At 39.8% G+C, this 15,800-nt stretch overlaps 1 protein-coding gene across 1 annotated transcript in view; it reads left to right on the top strand.

Moving 5' to 3' along the window:
* The first annotated feature begins 7,273 nt into the window (after positions 1-7,273).
* LOC133456787 (immunoglobulin mu heavy chain-like) overlaps positions 7,274-15,800 on the top strand; it is a 53,361-nt gene continuing 44,834 nt past the window's right edge. Inside the window, exons 1-2 of the mRNA XM_061735380.1 lie at positions 7,274-7,313; positions 8,592-8,911. Coding sequence (XP_061591364.1) covers positions 7,274-7,313; positions 8,592-8,911 — 360 coding nt within the window. The remainder of the gene's footprint in view (positions 7,314-8,591; positions 8,912-15,800) is intronic.

The raw sequence follows: 15,800 nt of genomic DNA, 5'->3' as shown, positions 1-15,800 counted from the left end.
TACTCAGTCAGTTCAAGGCTGGTTCAGCATCTCCAGAGACAATAACAGACAGCAGCTGTATCTGCAGATGAACAGTCTGAAGACTGAAGACTCTGCTGTTTATTATTGCGCTCGAAGGGCACAGTGACACAGAAAGGAGAAACTCTGTTCAAAAACTCGACTTGTCAAAACGGCAAAGATTTTCAAATAAACACTTTTACAACTGTAAATTCTGTTTTTTGTTATTTTGTCTGAAAAGCCCTGAAACTGAAATTTGTCAGAAGTCTATAAATTCATTCATTTCTGCTTTTTGGAGTCAGGATTTTAGTCTTTTTTCATTCTATTTCTTGTGAATGTTATTAATTGTTTTTTTATTCTCTTCTCTGATCTGCCACCAAAGATAATTTACTTTCTTTCTTTATGAAATAATTTGTTTTAATGTTAGTGAGACGAGTTATTTAAAACCCGATACTTAACTGAAAACAAGCTTTATAAAAACTGTTTATAGAGTAATTTCAAAAATAAAAAAGTAATTTTTAAGACACACAACACAGGAAACTGCATTCAACTAATAATAATAAGAGACTGTTAACAGGATCCTCCTTCATGACGTTCTGATGAGATCTCCCATCAGCCCTGCTGGAAAAAGATGATTATCGACCGAACTATCAGATAAGAAGCAACAAAACAACCACATAAAACATGATAATTATATGTGCTAAGCTCGGAGATTATTGTCAATATTTACAATTTATGGAGTAATCGTGAGCAAAAGTGTTAATGACAAAACTACAATGATCATCCATCATTTACACCTGCTGCTGGAAGGCAAAGGTACAACCTAAGGAGCTCCCAGTCCATCACAGGTCCCCATATCAACCAACGCACGCACGCACGCACGCACGCACGCACGCACGCACGCACGCACGCACGCACGCACACACGCACACACACCATGAGCACCAGTTCTGCTGGTCAGACACAGTTACACTGAAGAACAAATGCTGGAAATAAACTTGTAATGTCAAGGTCAGCAAAGATTTTCTTTCTGCTTTTCAGTCATGAAGTGTACTTCAATTAACCATCATTACAAACATATTCAGAGAAATAAAGACTCAGAAGTAATTATTTATAGAGCTTTTGTTCCTCCATAGATGTCAGATGTGAAGATAAATATATGTTGATGAGAATCAAACTAAATGTAAATTTTGGTTTGACTCAGAACTGTCATCATCTGTCAGAGCCATTTTATGCAAAGTAAACCCCATGACAGATTTCATCATAAAGACTCAATGTCATGCTCTCAGTTGTGGTAAAAGAGGAGAAGCTCCCATCAGATCACCTTCAGTAGCAACATGTTCTCTCTAGCTCTGCTGCTGCTGCTGGTTGCAGGATCCTGTAAGTCTCACAGAGAAACTGATCGTACACTTAACAATTGCTTTTTTTCATTTTTTTTAATATATTTAACACATTTTCCTCCCCAGGTGTGAAGTGTGAACAGCTTAATCAGCCGGCCTCTGTGACTGTGCAGCCAGGTCATCGTCTGACCATCAGCTGTCAGGTCTCTTATTCTATCAGCACTTATGCAACAGCTTGGATCCGACAACCAGTAGGGAAAGGACTGGAATGGATCGGGAGGAAATATACTAGGAACTCTTACTACAAAGATTCATTGAAAACCAAGTTCAGTATTGACTTGGACACTTCCAGTCAAACAGTGACTCTGAATGGACAGAACATGCAGCCTGAAGACTCTGCTGTGTATTTCTGTGCCAGAGAGTCACAGTGACACAAACATCAGCAGACCTGAACAAAAACCTCTCAGTGCCTTTACACTTGTGACATGAATCCACCAGAGGAGGAGCCCTCACACCACCACTGGTTTTTACTGCAAACATAAAAAGGAGTTTGACAATGAACGTTTTAAAAATCAGAATAACTAGAATTATAAATTAGAAAACAAAGAAACTGTGTAAATGCTGCAACAGCAGAAACAAAATGACATTATTAACCATCAGAGACTTCATGTAAACACATTAACGCTGAAGATATTTTAGCTTAAAACACCCACAATAAACTGGGACTTGATGTTTAGAGAGTTAATTTTCCCTCTGCAATTATACATAAAAAAAAAACGATCCAAATGTTTAGAAGCAGATGTGGTATCTTAACCTAATCTGATGTGACCATTAAACAAACATTATTACTTTGTGTTTGAACAAAAATCCCTCAAAGAGAATATTTGCTGCACAAACCTGTCAGAGGCAACCTGAGGAGCCGTCACACCACTGATGAGTTCAAGAGCATTTCAATCAAGTAATTAACTGTTAACATTATGTAGAAATGAACTGACTGACATCATCAATATTTAGTAGAAAGTGAATATGAATCTGAAATGAGTTCATCTGCTATACATTTTTAATTAAAGTACCTAATGCAATATACAGCTTAAGTTTAATTCCTAGTATAACCATCTTTATTATTAAAATATAAGAAACTTTAGATTTTTTTCATTAATCAAAACATATTTGATATCAGTGATGATCAGTGATGTGATTGTCTTCCACAAACTGAATTGAAACATGTAAACAAAACTTTGGTGAAATGACTCTTGGTTGTAAACATTCAGTTGTTCTTGTGAGGAGGAGTCAATGTAAATGTGAAAACTTCCACCTGTACTTATGTGACTGCAGTGATGATGACAGAGAACTGTGGACGTTCAGGTTACCATGATGGATTATAAATCAGTTCTGCTGCTTTTAACTATCTACAGCTCAGGTGAAGATTTTCACTGATCTTAATCTCATGAACTTCATTTTTGCAACTACTGTAAAGTCATGCATGTTATGTCTTTCTTGGTTTTTCAGGTGTTGATGCTCAGACTCTGACAGAGTCTGAACCAGTGGTTAAAAGACCTGGAGACTCACACCGACTGACCTGCACAGCCTCTGGATTCACATTCAGCAGCGCTGAGATGCACTGGATCCGACAGGCTCCTGGAAAAAGACTGGACTGGATTGCATACATCAATGGCGGAGGTGCCACAGTCTACTCTCAGTCATTTCGAGGCCGGTTCAGCATCTCCAGAGACAACAGCAGACAGCAGCTGTATCTGCAGATGAACAGTCTGAGGACTGAAGACTCTGCTGTTTATTATTGTGCTCGAAATACACAGTGTTTGAATCTGGTTGAGCAGCTGTACGAAAACTTTGGTAGGATTTCAGTTTCATGGACCCTTAGGACATTTTTTGCATTTCATCAGTGGGTCTGGAAAAAGAAGTTTGTCAATAAAAATAACAAATACATGAAGAAAAATATCCATTAAGCTGAACTTACTTTTATGGTGTATAGCAGAAAAAAAAGTAGGATATAAGCACAAAATGTTGCCAAAAATATAAAATCTAATGTATGTGTTTGATGTGTGTGATACATTTCTTCTGTTCATTTTATTTATTTCATTTTACCAATAAAACGATCTTGAAGGGAAAATTATTGATTTAGGGCCCGATTTACTAAGATCCTAAATAAAGAGTACTAAATTGCGTGTGCACTGAAAAAGTTTGCACGTGCTGTTGTTGTGTGTTTTGTGGGTGATCAACTAAGAATGATTTTAAGGTTCTTTTATTGGCTTTTAAGTGTCTTAACGGTCTTGGGCCATCTTATTTATCTGACCTGCTTTTACCGTATCAACCCTCACGGACCCTGAGGTCCTCTGGCACCGGCCTTTTAACCATTCCCCGAACCGGGACCAAAACCCACGGTGAGGCTGCATTCAGCCATTATGGCCCTTATTTATGGAACAGCCTGCCAGAGAACCTCAGGGCCGCAGAGAACGTTGATATTTTTAAAAGGAGGCTCAAGACACACCTTTTTAGCTTGGCTTTTATCTGATCTCATTTACCTAGTCTTTTCAGCTATTTATTGTATTTATTGTATTTACTTGTTTAGCTTTTTTATTATCTTTAAACCTTTAATCCATTTTAGTGACTTTGTATTTTATGTTATTTATTATTCATCTTAAGTTTTGTATAGATTTCTCTAAAATTTTACACTTTTTAGGCATTTTTTACTTTCTTTTAATCTTTTAGTTTTTAGCTCCAGTGTTTCCTCAGGGGGGTCGTCCACACTGGGAGGTGTGTCTGCTCCGCCCATGGGTGTCTCGTCATGGGGGTCCCTCAGGCCTGGGTAGCTGGGGGTGGGACTCCACCTTCTGTGTGGGGTCTGCCCTGGTCTGTCCGGGTTGGGGGGGTCTCTGTGGCGATGCTCCTTGTGGTCATGGCCGGTGGAGCCTCTCGGTGTGGACGGCCACCCATAGGTAGTGTTTTCCTCACCTGGATCGTTAGTGCTAAGCCATGTCACCAGTCCACTTACTGTGTGTGTGTGTGTGTGTGGGCGTGTGAGTGTATGCACATGTGTATGTGTATGAGTGTGAGTGAGGGTGTGTGTATGCGTGGGGGGTTGGGGGGTGGGGTCGTATGGGATATTTTAAATTGTACTTTTGATTGTTATTTTATTTTGTATGTAAAGCACCATGAGTTGCATTTACACTGCATGAGTTGGTGCTATATAAATAAATAAATAAATAAATAAATAAATAAAATAAGAATGTTTGCGCAATTGATAACAGGCGCAAACCGCAGTATTTAAATGAGGTGTTGCGTGTCTATTTGTCTTACTTGTTTGCGCCATGGAGAGTCTGGATGGAAAGCAGGATATAGTCGCAAGCGCAAAATGAAATTTGACGAGTTGGAGTTAGAGATATTAGTGGAAGAGGCAAATAAACACATTCATGAACTACAGCAAAGAAATTTAAACATTACCAAAAGAAACGCAATATGGGAGAAAATCTCTTAGAATAAATGCAGTTGGTAAGACAAAAAGAACGGCAGATGAGGTTAAAAGAAGGTGGCAAGATATAAGGCGAAGAACTAAAGAAAAAGTGGCCTTTAATAAAACTTCGGCAAACAAGACAGGTGGAGGGCCTGCGGAAGAGATGCCTCTAACCAGCATTGAGCAGCAGGTGCAGCTCACCTTCTGCGAGGAGCAGATAACTGGGATACCGGGGTATGACACGCTAGAGCCAACTGCAGAACAGGCGCACAATAAGAAACACTTTTTTCTCCATGAAAACACGTGATTTATTTATTATCACAAATAAAAAAATGAATGTGCCTCCTGCGGCAACCTTTTGCTGAATAATACTCGATTTAACATTCAAATAAAATATTTCTCCTTTTGCATGTGGAGAATCCTCACCACAAGTTGAGCCATCCCCACCCCAGTCCTCAAATCAGGCACCAACAAGCATCCCTGCAGAGCCTCAAAAGCGGCCAGTTTATGAGGACATTGACAGAGAGTTGCTGCAAGAACAAAAAAAAAAAACAGTCTACAGCCCTTGAAGATGGCTTATCTTCCGTTGCGCACAAGCAGCCATCGGTGCATAATGCTGGGCAGATTAGCACCTTCTTTTCGAACGTATTAAATACAGACGCAATCACAATCCCACGCAATTACTCTCAGGCTTGGTAAATCTCATTGCGCGTGGTAAATGAACCTATTTGCATTTTCCCCTCCCAGTATTTAGCACTTTCTGGCGGGTACGCCCCATATTGATTATTCATCAGGGCAAAAGTACTAAATGGATAGCGTGTGCTATTTTGCTCATTCGAGAGGCGCAGTCCTCTTTGCACGCAGTTAGTAGATCAGCTTGCACATTGGTTTGCAGGTGATGTAAAGTTTGCACACGTTTTTACGCATGCAAACCTTTAGTAAATCAGGCCCTTAGTGTCTGTCAGGCAGATCTTGTTAAATGACTTCTGTAAATGTAAAATTTTGGGGAAAAAAGTCACATTTGCTCTCAAGTGATGTTTAAAACACATATGGAAGTAAAAGTTAAAAAATATATATATCCATTATAACTATACCTTTTATCCATTAAACTATAACAGAAGCCTCTTCCTTCATGGTATTCTGATGTAAATCTCCAGTCAGTAAACTTCTGTCCTGTTGAGTCATTTTGTGTTTTGTGAAAAGCATCAGGAGAAACATCTCCAACTTCAGGATAAAAAACTCCTTTGCCTGCTGGTTGTTGTCTGTCTGCTCTGAGAGTTTTCCTGTTTTCCTTTTTCCAGAAAATAATTTATGCAAAACTCAAGTTTGAAATATTTATGCAAATCTCCTTTTTCCCTCAATGTCACCAGGGTCTAGGTTAAAAAACAAAAGAAAAACAATAATGAACAATAACTTTACTTGATTTAATTTTTAAGACCTCTACCTTTACTGTAATCTGTTATTTACTGAATTTTATTCACAAACACAAAAACTTCACTAACAGTTTACTTCTGAACACATGTGGATCGTGGTTTTAAGTCACTTTAACTCTTTATGTGTTTTCTGCCAAACCCATTTGGTGTGATTATTTAAAAAAATGTCACAACATTGAGGAAACTAGATTAAAATGTGGAGAAAGTTGATTTCCAGACATTGACTGAAATGTGTATGTGACGAACGCGCTCTACTGAAAAAAATTGTGCTTATTTGTTTTCTTGGTTCTACACTTATCTATCTTATTCACTGTACTATCGCAGCCAGTATTTTATACTTATTTCATCTCAGGTAGTTTAATTCTGTATGTTTTTATTGCTGACTCTGCATCGTCATTTGGTTCTGCAGTGCATCTCTGAGGAAATCTCCCTGAATGACAATAAAAGTGATGTGATACGATAAAAACAGTCCGATTTCAATAGTATTTATTTATTGATAGTTTTATTTTGTACAGGACATATTTGTGATAAACATTCCATCTTATTCATTTACGTACTTACAAATTTTATCTTAATTACAATAGCTAAGTGACTTTTTCATGAAGATGCTTAAGTTTTACTTGAGTATAGCTTTTAGATGTTAACACTAAATTAAACTGATTTACAGACCCACCACCAACACCAGGTATGAAGTGTTTAGTACATGTACTTTAATAAGAATATCTAATAAAGGATTAGGATGAGATGAGTCACCAAATCCCAACATATTAAAGAAATACATATAAAATTAATATATACAGCTTGGACACATTCAAATGTTTTCCATCTAATTTTCATCAGTTTCATAGGTCTGTGTTATATTTGCAAATGTATTCCACAACACAAGAGTTAAAACCAATGACATGCTAGTTCATTTATTTAAAAAATACAAAACAGGTGGTGTTTTATGCAAAATAAAGCAGACAGAGTTCATCAAAAGCCGACAACAGCACAAAAAGGGAAGTTCCCATCAAAACACCTTCAATGCCAACATGTTCTCTGTAGCTCTGCTGCTGCTGGTTGCTGGATGCTGTGAGTCTCACTGAGACACAAACACTGACATTATCATCATACAACTCTGATCACTGTTCAATAATCGATATGTTTTCCTCCACAGGTGTGAAGTGTGAACAGCTGACTCAGCCGGTCTCTGTGACTGTGCAGCCAGGTCATCGTCTGACCATCAGCTGTCAGGTCTCTTATTCTCTCAGTGGCTACTACACAGCTTGGATCAGACAACCAGCAGGGAAAGGACTGGAATGGATCGGGGTGAAATTTACTGGGGACTCTAACTACAAAGATTCACTGAAAACCAAGTTCAGTATTGACTTGGACACTTCCAGTAAAACAGTGACTCTGAATGAGCCTGAAGACTCTGCTGTGTATTTCTGTGCCAGACAGTCACAGTGACACAAACATCAGCAGGCCTGAACAAAAACCTCAGAGCCTGAACACATGAATCCACCAGAGGAGGAGCCCTCGCACCTCAACATGCTGTTGAACTGAGCAGTAGACGTCTGCAGTCTGTTCTGAGGAGACGAAACGGTTCAATTTTGACCTCATTTCAGTTGGGATTTTTTTCAAATACTCTCAAAACATTTTGAACAGTTTTAACCTTTAGTTTACTTTGTTAAAATCTTGATCACATGGAACAAAAAATGTCTGCTGACCAGAAATTGTCACTCAGAAATATTGTATCTTCATCCATGTGTCCAAAACGGGAAGAAAAATGTTGATTATATTAAAGAACAGACTCAAAATCTTATGGTTGTAACACTGTGAAATATCTGTTCAGCTATATTTGTAATGTAATTAATTAAAATGTGAAACTATTTTAATCCATCAAATGCTGTAATTGTATCAGGTCCTTTTAGTTTCTCTAACTCTATGTTCCTCCATGTAGAAGTATCACTAACAATGAAGCTTCATCCAAATTAACTTTATGTTTTTACCTGATAGAAATATGAATACATTTAGATGTAATAATTAAATAGGGGAAATAGTTTCCTCTTTGCATCAGTGCTGATTTTAATAGCACATTAAAATGAGTTAATTTCCATAACAGTTCAAGTCTGATGAAGCTGCATCCTTGATGTGAGGAGGAGTCGATGTAAATCTCAGACCTCTTCCTCTACTTAAGTGACTGTAAGAGGACAGATAACAGTGAAGCTGCAGTTTAACATGATGGATTACAGGACAGGACTGCTGCTTGTAACTATCTGCTGGGCAGGTGAAGACTGTCAGTGATCTTGATGTTAAAATGTTTTATTTGTTGTAACAAAGTAATGAATGAGATGTATTTCTTTTTAGTCTTGACAGGTGTTGATGGCCAGACTCTGATAGAGTCTGAACCAGTGGTTAAAAGACCTGGAGACTCCCACAGACTGACCTGTACAGCCTCTGGATTCACATTCAGCAGTTATCCCATGAACTGGATCAGACAGGCTCCTGGAAAAGGACTGGAGTGGATTGCTTTTGTACACACTCAAAGTTCTCATTTCTATTACTCTCAGTCCGTGAAGGATCGATTCACCATCTCCAGAGATGACTCCAGCAGTAAAGTTTATCTCCAGATGAACAGTCTGAGGACTGAGGACACAGCTGTGTATTACTGCGCCCGGAGAGACACAGTGAGAGACAAAAGCAGGAGACTCAAACAAAAACTACTTCCTCTTTTTTTTTCATCATCATTTAGGACTTTGGTGCTTATAATATCCTTAGATTCATCTTTTTCCTCCCTTTTTTTTTAACCATGTAGCCAAGGCAAGGCAAGGCAAATTTATTTATATAGCACAATTCAACACAAGGTAATTCAAAGTGCTTTACATTGACATTAAAAGCGGCAAGACATAATAACAAATAGGTAAGAATAAGAAAAGAAGTAAAATAATAAAAAGCACAAACTGTTAAAAAATAAGGGCAGTAGAGTACAGCAGGTTTAATTTAAGAGTACACTTCAGTAAACAGTAATGTTTTTAACCCTGATTTAAAGGAGCTGACAGTTGGAGCAGACCTCAGGTCTACAGGAAGTTTGTTCCACCGGTGAGGAGCAGAATAACTGAACGCTGCCTCTCCTTGCTTGGTTGTGGTTCTTGGGACACACAACAAACCAGATCCAGAAGACCTAAGGGGTCTGGGAGCGTGATAGGAACTAACAGATCCAGCATGTATTTTGGTCCAAGACCATTCAGGTCTTTGTAAACCAGCAGTAAGATTTTAAACTCTATCCTTTGACTCACTGGAAGCCAGTGTAGTGATTTCATGACCGGTGTAATGTGGTCCACTTTCCTGGTGTTTGTAAGGACTCTGGCGGCAGCATTCTGAATCAGCTGCAGCTGCCGGATAGATTTCTTGTTAAGGCCTGTAAAGATGCCATTGCAATAATCCAACCTACTGAAAATGAATGCATGAATAAGTTTTTCCATGTCTTGTTTAGACAGAATCCCCTTAATTCTAGCAATGTTTTTTAGGTGGTAATAGGCAGATTTGGTGATAAACTTTAGATGGCTGTTGAAGTTCAGGTCTGAGTCAATAATTACACCAAGATTTCTGGCATGATTCATAGTTGTCAATGACATGGAGCCAAGGTGAGCGCTGATCTTTTCCCTTTCATTTTTAGGGCCAAAAATTATCACCTCTGTCTTTTCTGCATTTAGCTGGAGAAAATTCTGGCACATCCACTCATTGATTTGGTGAATACAGTTACTCAATGAGATCAGGGGACTGTAGTCATGTGGTGACACTGAAATATAAAGCTGTGTGTCATCCGCATAAGTATGGTAGGAAATGTTGTGGTGTTCCATAATTTGAGCTAGGGGTAGCATATAGATGTTGAATAGAAGCAGTCCGAGAATGGACCCTTGAGGAACCCCACATGTGATCTTGGTTCTCTCAGACTCATGGTTTCCTATTGACACAAAAAAGGCCCTATCATGCAATTAAGATTTAAACCATTGAAGCACAGTGCCGGTAAGTCCCACCCACTTTTCCAATCTGCTGAGAAGAATGTTATGATCAACTGTGTCGAATGCAGCACTCAGATCCAATAATACCAGAACAGAGGATTTGCCTGCATCATTTCAGATGAATATCATTTAGGACTTTGATGAGTACAGTCTCAGTGCTGTGGTGTGGCCGAAATCCAGACTGAAATACATTAAAGAGGTTGTTTTGCATCATAAAAGCATGGATTTGCTGGAAGACCACCTTTTCAATGATTTTCCCCAAAAATGGCAGATTTGATATTGGCCTATAGTTACTAAGTGTTGTTGATTTTTTTAGAAGAGGTTTTATTACTGCAGTTTTCAAGGCCTGGGGAAACTGGCCTGTTTGAAGAGAAGAATTTATTATCTGCAATACATCCGGCGCTATGCAGTTAAAAACTGTTTTAAAAAAGTTTGAAGGCAGAATATCAAGACAGCATGTTGTGGGCTTCAATTTTGAAACTGTTTCTGTTAGGGTTGTATTATCTAATATGCTGAACTGTCCAAGCTTTACTACAAGATAGGAAGGCCAGAGTGTTATCATTCCTGAGGTGGAGCACATTGTTTGTCTTATCTGTAATATTTAGTTTGTGAAAAAGTCAGCAAAGTCATTACAGGTCTTTTTTGATATCAGTTCAAGTGGGATTGAGGCTGCAGGGTTTGTCAGTCTTTCTACCACAGAAAACAATGCACGAGTATTATTACTGTTTTTATTGATAATCTCTGAAAAATATGATTGCCTTGCATTCTTCAGTTTCTGGTTATAGTTGCGAAGACTCTCTTTATAAATGTTGTAATATACCTGAAGTTTGTTTTTGCGCCACTTGCGTTCTGCTTGTCTTCATATCCTTCTCTGTGCTTTAACCAGTGTGGCGTTTCTCCAGGGTGACTTTTTCCTCCCGGACAGAACTTTGGTCTTAATTGGGGCGATAGAATCAATAACAGTCATAACATTGGAACTGAAACTGTTAACAAGGTCATCAACTAGAACTGAGGACAGGGTTGTTGATGGTGTAAAACCCTGGGTGAATAATGCACAGGTGTTATCATTTATATAACGCTTTCTGATTACCTCTGCTTCACCTTTCATAGGATTGGCAACAGTGGTCATTTTAAACAAAACACAGTAGTGATCAGATAGAGCAACATCGTTCACCACAACCTCTGAGATATTAAGACCCTTGGAAATAATGAAATCTAAAACATGTCCTCGGTTATGCGTTGAATCTTTGACATGCTGGGAAAGCCCAAAATTATCCAGAATATTTAAAAGTTCCTTAGCACATCCATCTTTGGGATTATCAACATGACTGTTAAAATCACCCACTAAAACAACACAGTCAAAATCCATGCACATAATTGATAGTAGTTTGGCAAACTCATCAAAAAACCTTGCATCATATTTGGGTGGTCTGTAGATGGTCACTAAGATTGCTCGACAGGGGGATTTTAACTGAATGGCAACATATTCAAAGGAATCAAATTGACCATAAGACATTTTCTTACATTGGAGGCTGTCCTTGAACAGAGTGGCAACTCCGCCTCCTCTCCTATGTATTCTTGCTTCACTAAAGAAACTAAAATTCTGCGGCGTTGACTCAATGAGAACTGCTGCACTATTATCCTGACTTAACCAAGTTTCAGTTAAAAACATAAAATCAAAGTTGTGCTCGTTAATAAAATCATTGATTAAGAAAGATTTGCCAACCAGAGACCTGATATTTAAAAGGGCTAAATGTAAATCCTTAACAGGAGACACTTGTGAGATTCGAGGATGACATGCTATACTCAACAGATTAGCAGATTTAACGGAACTTTTTTCATTTCTCACCAGTTTGATACGTTTTCTGTTACCTATCATCACAGGGATAGAGAAAGCTGATTTAACTCCATGGGGCCCAGACTTTTCCTGGGACAGAACAATGTTAATATTGACATCACAACCTGGACCCGGCCCATATCAGACATCACTGATATGGTAGTTCAGAGGAGGTGGGGGGGGCGGTGACTTTTGGTTGACTGCTGTTTCCGGGGTGGTGGTTTGGGAGGGGTTGGGTGATGTGGGGAGTTAAACAAAGGATTTTGGCGTGGTGTTAAGCCGCGTTTATACTTGCAGTTCAGAACGCGTACGCGAGACGCAGGATACGCGTGACGTCACGTCTCGCGTATCCTGCGTATCCTGCGTACATTTGACGCGTCGACGTGCACGTTCTCAAAAAGACACTGAACGCGTACGCGACCTGCAGTTCTCGCTCTGTCTGCTAGTATCGCTGTTCCCGGTCTGATCCCGGCTGGCACGATTATGCTGCTCTCCCCTGGAGAAAGTTCCCCGTGCATATATTTATGCAATATTTAACTTCCCCCCAGGGTTTCCGTTGTCCGGTAAAATATGCCGAAGTCCGGTATTTTATAATCTCTCCGGTCAAAATACTCACTGGTGCTGCGGGACTAGAGTCCCCGGGAGTACCGCGGATGGCGAGCCCCGGCCGCCGAGCCCCGGCGACCGAGCCCCGGCGACCGAGCCCCGGCGACCGAGCCCCGGCGGAGGTACGCGCCGAGCCTCGGTGCCTCCCGGAGCCGGGAGGAAGCGGAGCCGGGAGCCAGGAGTCAATTGACGGGACTTATTTTATTTTAAATACTCTGTTTTTCAATAAAAATACTATTGAATGACTTGGAATCATATTAGGAACAATACATTTTTTGACCATGTTAATCTTTCTTATATATTGACATCTACTTCTCCATATGAACCTAAAATTAACTGGATTTATTGTTTCGTCATTCTTGTTGAGATGGGTGAGGAGAATGCTGGATAAATTAGTCTGGAAAGACTATCCACTTTTGATAATAAGCAATAATAATAAGATAAGATAAAATAGTCCTTTATTATTACTCCCTCAACGGGGAAACTCACGTAGCAGAAGTACACACACACACACACAGGGAAGGGGGTAAAACAGTAATATAAATAAGTAATACACATTAAAAAAAGAGTAATAATAATAATAATAATGTTATGGTTTTCTTTAGCTTCCTTCTAGGCACCCAGAGCTTTACAGAGATCATTATTCATTTACACACATCCTCCCCGGTGGTAGCTCCGTCTGTAGCCGCAGCTGCCCTGCAGACTGACGGGAGCGTGGCTGCCATATCGCGCCAAACGGCCCCTCCGACCACCACAAACATTCATACACACTCATACACATTCACACGATGTTATAATCTCCTACATCATCCAATATTGTCCTGTAAAAGTGTTCGTTTTTCTAATCTGCTACCGCTGCTGCTGCTACTACTTCTGCTACTTAATATAAGTAGCTTTTCCAACTGTTGCTCTGCTTACTGCCCCCTATCGGTCACCATCGGTATGACAGGCTCTACTCGGGTGGTACGCGACGTCGCAGTGGAGCATGAACAGACACAAAGCAGGCTACGCAGGCTACGCAGGTTACGTGCGTAGAGTATATCTCCGGCTTTAGTTGTAATCCAATATTCACCAAGTTGTTCATCCTGTCGGTAAATTCCAGAAGTGGGGACTCCTGACTCCCTGGAGTGCTGGGTGGGCCAAGCCAAATTTCTATATTGCATAACATTTAATTGAACAAGATGTGCTTTTTTTATTTCTGCTTGACAAATTTGAAGGCACAACTTTAAATTAATCTAAACTTATCTTTGAGGAACAAGAAATAATAAAAATAATTGAAAACTGTTAGGTTCCTAAATCATCACAACATAAATTAATAACGTAGGAAAGACACAGAGACTGTGGAATGATTTTTAAGGCCTTCTGCGCAGAAGTGAAGCAAAGTCGGAGCCCTGTCGAGCAACATGGCTCTCTCTCTGTGGCTCTCGACGAAATGCTTGCCGGCTCCCTTTTTGCAAGAAGTATTTATTGGTAAAACTGACAGGCGTCGGCTATGTTAAGACAACCAATGGTAGACAGTGGATGGACAATGGGAGGTAACAAACAGATAAACAGGACATTTCAGGTGAATAACAACTAATCTATGTTCTGCAGAGCAAACAGACATCCTTTCTGTTGAGGGTGTTCCAACAGATTTGTCCAACTGACCATGAGACAGTTGTACCAGCCCAAACCCCTGAGTAGTTTAGGGAGTGGCTGTTATAACTGGTAACATGTGATAAGCAATTGTCTAAAACACAGTCTGTTACAGCCCTTGGCATCAATAAGACTGCGTTGAGTTCAACTGGTACAATTCTTTTATTTCTCCATCGAGTACCGTGAAACTAAAAAACAAATATAACAAATTATCAATATTTGCACATGTTAAAACACTTAAGTTTACACATTTAACACTTTAATACATTTACGTTTACATTTTCTTTAAAACCTACACACATACCTCGCTTCGCCTACCAAGGGTGCAAACTTTCCATATCTAAGCAGTGACTGGCAACAGGTACCCAAACCAAACTGCACTTGAAAGAAAAACAACAAAAAAAAACACTTCACATGAATCATGCTAGAAGCAAGCAAAACAAACCAAAACAGCATGGTAGACAAATTAAAACTTACTTGCTTCTCTGCTCCCCTTTCCTCCCTGCTCAAGCTGACCTGCTCTCCAAGTGAATGTGGCCATCACAGGTGTGTGGCAATTAGCATTTATAAACTCCAGTGGTGAACCCAGGAACATGCATGATGTATACCAAACCAGCTCAGCTGGCCACTAACACTCCCACCAAATCATAACATGATTAAACTTAACCAAACAACAAAAGTTACTCATGTATGATTTCACAGCTGGCCACAAACTTGATATGCGGATCACCATGTAACCAGTCAACATTATGTCTGATAGGAGTTACCTTTCTGAACAAATTAATCACCTTCAAGCAAAAGTACTAGTTTTTGAATAGGCTGTTCAATAATTGAGGGTTTTGAGGGAATGTCCTTTTTCATTGCCGACTTGCGCTCACCAACTTGAACCTTGACCCGACGAACCAATCCATCAGACCCTTCTGTAGTTTCAACCACTCGTCCCAAGTACCACTCATTTCTTGGAAGAGTGTCCTCCTTGATAATGACAATATCATCAAGCATTTCAATATGAACTGCACGAGAGGACAAACACGTGATGATGAGCCCATATCTCTTGATCTCCTTACGACCATTCTTTACAGTGAAAGGGCCAAAACAATACATCCCACAGAATGTAAATGGAGCTGAGATTTCACAGCGTTCCTTTGGGAGCCTGGACATTTTTTGTTCTTCCACTGGTCTCCTTTGCCTACGGCACAGCACACATTTGCATATCAACTTCGAAACTGTTTTGCTCCCACCTAGTGCCCAAAATCCATTTGCCCGTAGCTCCATCAAGGTTTGATTTCGGCCTTGGTGGCATACTTGGCTGTGAAAGTGGGACAAAATCAGCTCGGTGATGTGGCTGTCTTTTGGAAGAATAATGGGGTTCTTCACTGAGGATTGAACCTTTAAGCCTTCCACCAACACGAAGAAGTCCTTCCTCCAGGATGGGGTTAAGCCTAAAGAGTGGACTTGACTTTGGAAAACTGGATC

The sequence above is a fragment of the Cololabis saira genome, chromosome 12 (assembly GCF_033807715.1).
Source record: "Cololabis saira isolate AMF1-May2022 chromosome 12, fColSai1.1, whole genome shotgun sequence".
NCBI lineage: Eukaryota > Metazoa > Chordata > Actinopteri > Beloniformes > Belonidae > Cololabis > Cololabis saira.
Note: the sequence above shows the minus strand (reverse complement) of the source record. Positions and strands in the feature narration are given on the sequence as shown.